General features: G+C 39.9%; 1 protein-coding gene across 1 annotated transcript in view; it reads left to right on the top strand.

Moving 5' to 3' along the window:
- KIF20B (kinesin family member 20B) overlaps nt 1-3,306 on the top strand; it is a 76,518-nt gene that overhangs the window by 45,397 nt on the left and 27,815 nt on the right. The window contains 1 exon segment of the mRNA XM_017896334.1: nt 3,157-3,276. Coding sequence (XP_017751823.1) covers nt 3,157-3,276 — 120 coding nt within the window.

Raw genomic sequence — 3,306 nt, 5'->3', positions numbered from 1 at the left:
CGATCTCGGCTCACTGCAAGCTCCGCCTCCCGGGTTTACGCCATTCTCCTGCCTCAGCCTCCCGAGTAGCTGGGACTACAGGCGCCCGCCATCTCGCCCGGCTAGTTTTTGTATTTTTTAGTAGAGACGGGGTTTCACCGTGTAGACCAGGATGGTCTCGATCTCCTGACCTCGTGATCCACCCGTCTCGGCCTCCCAAAGTGCTGGGATTATAGGCTTGAGCCACCGCGCCCGGCCAGAGGTATCTGTTTTCAAGTAATGTTTTATTGTATAGATAGTGGTCCCCAGCCTTTTCAGTACCAACGATCGGTTTTGTGGAAGACAGTTTTTCCATGGACCGGGGTGGGGGTTACTTTAAGGATGATTCAAACACATTACAGTTATTGCACACTTTATATTATTATTACGTTGTAATATATAATGAGACAATTATACAATTCACCATAATGTAGAATCAGTGGGAGTCCTGAGCTTGTTTTCCTGCAAATAGACGGTCCCATCTGGGGGTGATGGGAGACAGTGGCAGATCAGCAGGCATTAGATTCTCAAAAGGTGTGCGCAACCTAGGTTCATCGCATGCAGAGTTCACAATAGGGTTTGCGCTCCTATGAGAATCTTTTGCCTCTGTTGATCTGATAGGAGGCAGAGCTCAGGCAGTAATGTGAGCGATGGGGAGTGGCTGTAAGTACAGATGAAGCTTCACTCCCTTGCCTGCCGCTCACCTCCTGCTGTGTGACCCAGTTCCTAACAAGCTATGGATAAGTACTTGTCTGTGACCAGGAGGTTGGGGATCCCCCCTCGTATAGGTGACTATTTAACATTACTCTAGTAATAGGTATTAAGAGTATTTTCTATTTCTCAAATGTGTAGTTTTAAAGCCAATGATAATAATTGTAGCAATTTAGTCTAGGCCAGCTACTATGCTGAGTTGACAAATTATCTTAATCCTCACACAATTTGGGGTATAGACACTGTTTTTAACTTCCGTTTTGTTGATAAGAAAACAGACATTGAGAGATACGGTAGTCTCCCTTTACTGGCAGTTTTGCTTTCTGTGGTTTCAGTTACCTGTGGCCAACCATGGGCTGAAAATACTAAATAGAAATTCCAGTAATAAACAGTTCAATTCCAGGTCATTCTGAGTAGTGGGTCAAAAGCTTGTGCTATCCTGTCCTGCCTGGAGTTGGAATTATCCCTTTGCCTAGCATATCCACATTGTTTGTGCTACCTGTTAATCACTTAGTCATCTCAATTATCAGATCACCTGTCATGGTATCAGGGACAGTATTTGTGCTCAAGTAACTTTTATTTTACTTAATAATGGTCCCAACATGCAAAAGTAGTGATGCTGGCAATTCAGATAAGCCAAAACGTTGTTGTAAAGGGCTTCCTTTAAATGAAAAGGTAAAAGTTCTTAACTTAATAAATAAAGAAAAAAAAATTGTAATCTGTGATTGCTAAGATCTATGGTAAGAACAAATCTTCCATCTGTGAAATTGCAAAGAAGGAAAAAGAAATTTATGTTTTGCTGGTGTACTTCACTGCAAAAGTTATGGCCACAATTCATGATAATTTCTTAACTAAGATGGAAAAGGCATTAAATTTGTGGGTGGAGGATGCAAACAGAAATGTGTTTCGATTGATGGCATCTGGGTTCAATACTGTCCATTGGGGATCTTGAAATACTATCCAATGTTTCAGGTATCCACTGGAGATCTTGAAACATATCCCCTGTGGATAAGGGGGAACTTGTCCTTGTCTAAGTTCACTTGTCTTAGTCTTAATATGACTTGTCTGAGTTCACTCAGTAATAAGTGCTAGAGCCAGAATGGAAACTGAGGCAGTCCTTACATGCATCTTTGTGCAGCACATAGCCTCTATTATTATTAGTTATATAGTTGATGAAGATGGTGTTTATTACCTGAAGCCTCATATTTTTAAACAAAAAAGCAAATATTGTGAATATGTGATTATCATGTATGTATTATTGGAACATAAAGCTTAATGTAAGAATACCCTGAAACCATACCACTCTGACTATAATAAGGGCATCTTCATGCCTTTTTTGGGGGGTGGGGGGGCAGAGTCTCACTCTGTCGCCCAGGCTGGAGTGCAGTGGCATGATCTCAGCTCACTGCAACCTCCGCCTCCCGGGTTCAAGCGATTCTCCTGCCTCAGTCTCCTGAGTGGCTGGGACTAAAGGCACATGCCACCATGCCCAGCTGATGTTTTTTGTATTTTTAGTAGAGACTGAATTTCACTGTGTTAGCCAGGATGGTCTCGATCTCCTGACCACGTGATCACTCGCCTCCGCCTCCCAGAGTGCTGGGATTACAGGCGTGAGCCACCGCACCTGGCCTTCTCCATGCTTTTTATGGGGCATCTTTTCATTTAATTTCCTTCCATTTTTGAGCTCTTTAGTGGGTGTGAAAATGGAGTTTTGGCAGTAAAGCTCCACAAAGGAATAGAAGAGAAGGCTCTGCTCCCAGTTAGATAACTTCCCTCCGGAAATCCTGGCAAGATGTACTGAAAAGTTTTAGAGAGGGTTGGTATGATGGAAACTGGTATAAAGATGTACCTATATTAGCTTTTTTGGGTGAGGAATTATTTATTAGTCCATAGTACCTCGATTTCCCTATGTTTATGGAATTAGATTACTAGCAACAGCAGAAATCAATTGACCTTCACTTGCGTGGGTACCTTTTGATTTTGTGATTGTTTTGTTTTCTTCTCTGCGTGTCCTTATTAGCTTTTAAAGTATTTCTTGTATTCCTGGATTATATTACTCAGTAAACTGTGGAAATTTGAATCAATATTTTTCCCTCAGAATATCTTTATTGATTTTCCTTGGTAATTATTTTCATATTATGTACAGATGTTATGATTCTTTTTTGAGAGAACTTACAAAGTTTGAGATTCTTAAAATAATGGAACGAGAAATTGAGTTTTCATATGCATTCTTCATTAGAGTATTAAAACATTTTCTAATAATTTAAAGCTATAGTGTGTTTGATTTGTAGTATATTAGAATCTGTCATTTTTCTTTTAGGCTTTAAAGGATGTGAACTTTGAACATAGTTGCCGTGAATTTTAAATAACAAAAAGCAATTGGTATTTTCAAAATATTCCATTTGTTTTATAAACATTATTTTGTAGGTATCTGTAATGCGTGACGAGGAGAAATTACTGAGGATTAAAATTAATGAACTGGAGAAAAAGAAAAACCAGTGTTCTCAGGAACTAGATATGAAACAGCGAACCATTCAGCAACTCAAGGTAAACAGTTTTGTTTTAGATGGGTTAAAT

Source organism: Rhinopithecus bieti, unplaced genomic scaffold (assembly GCF_001698545.2).
Source record: "Rhinopithecus bieti isolate Rb0 unplaced genomic scaffold, ASM169854v2 scaffold_26871, whole genome shotgun sequence".
In the NCBI taxonomy this organism is placed as follows: Eukaryota; Metazoa; Chordata; class Mammalia; order Primates; family Cercopithecidae; genus Rhinopithecus; species Rhinopithecus bieti.
The sequence above is the reverse complement of the archived record's forward strand: the minus strand, read 5'-3'. Positions and strand labels throughout refer to the sequence as shown.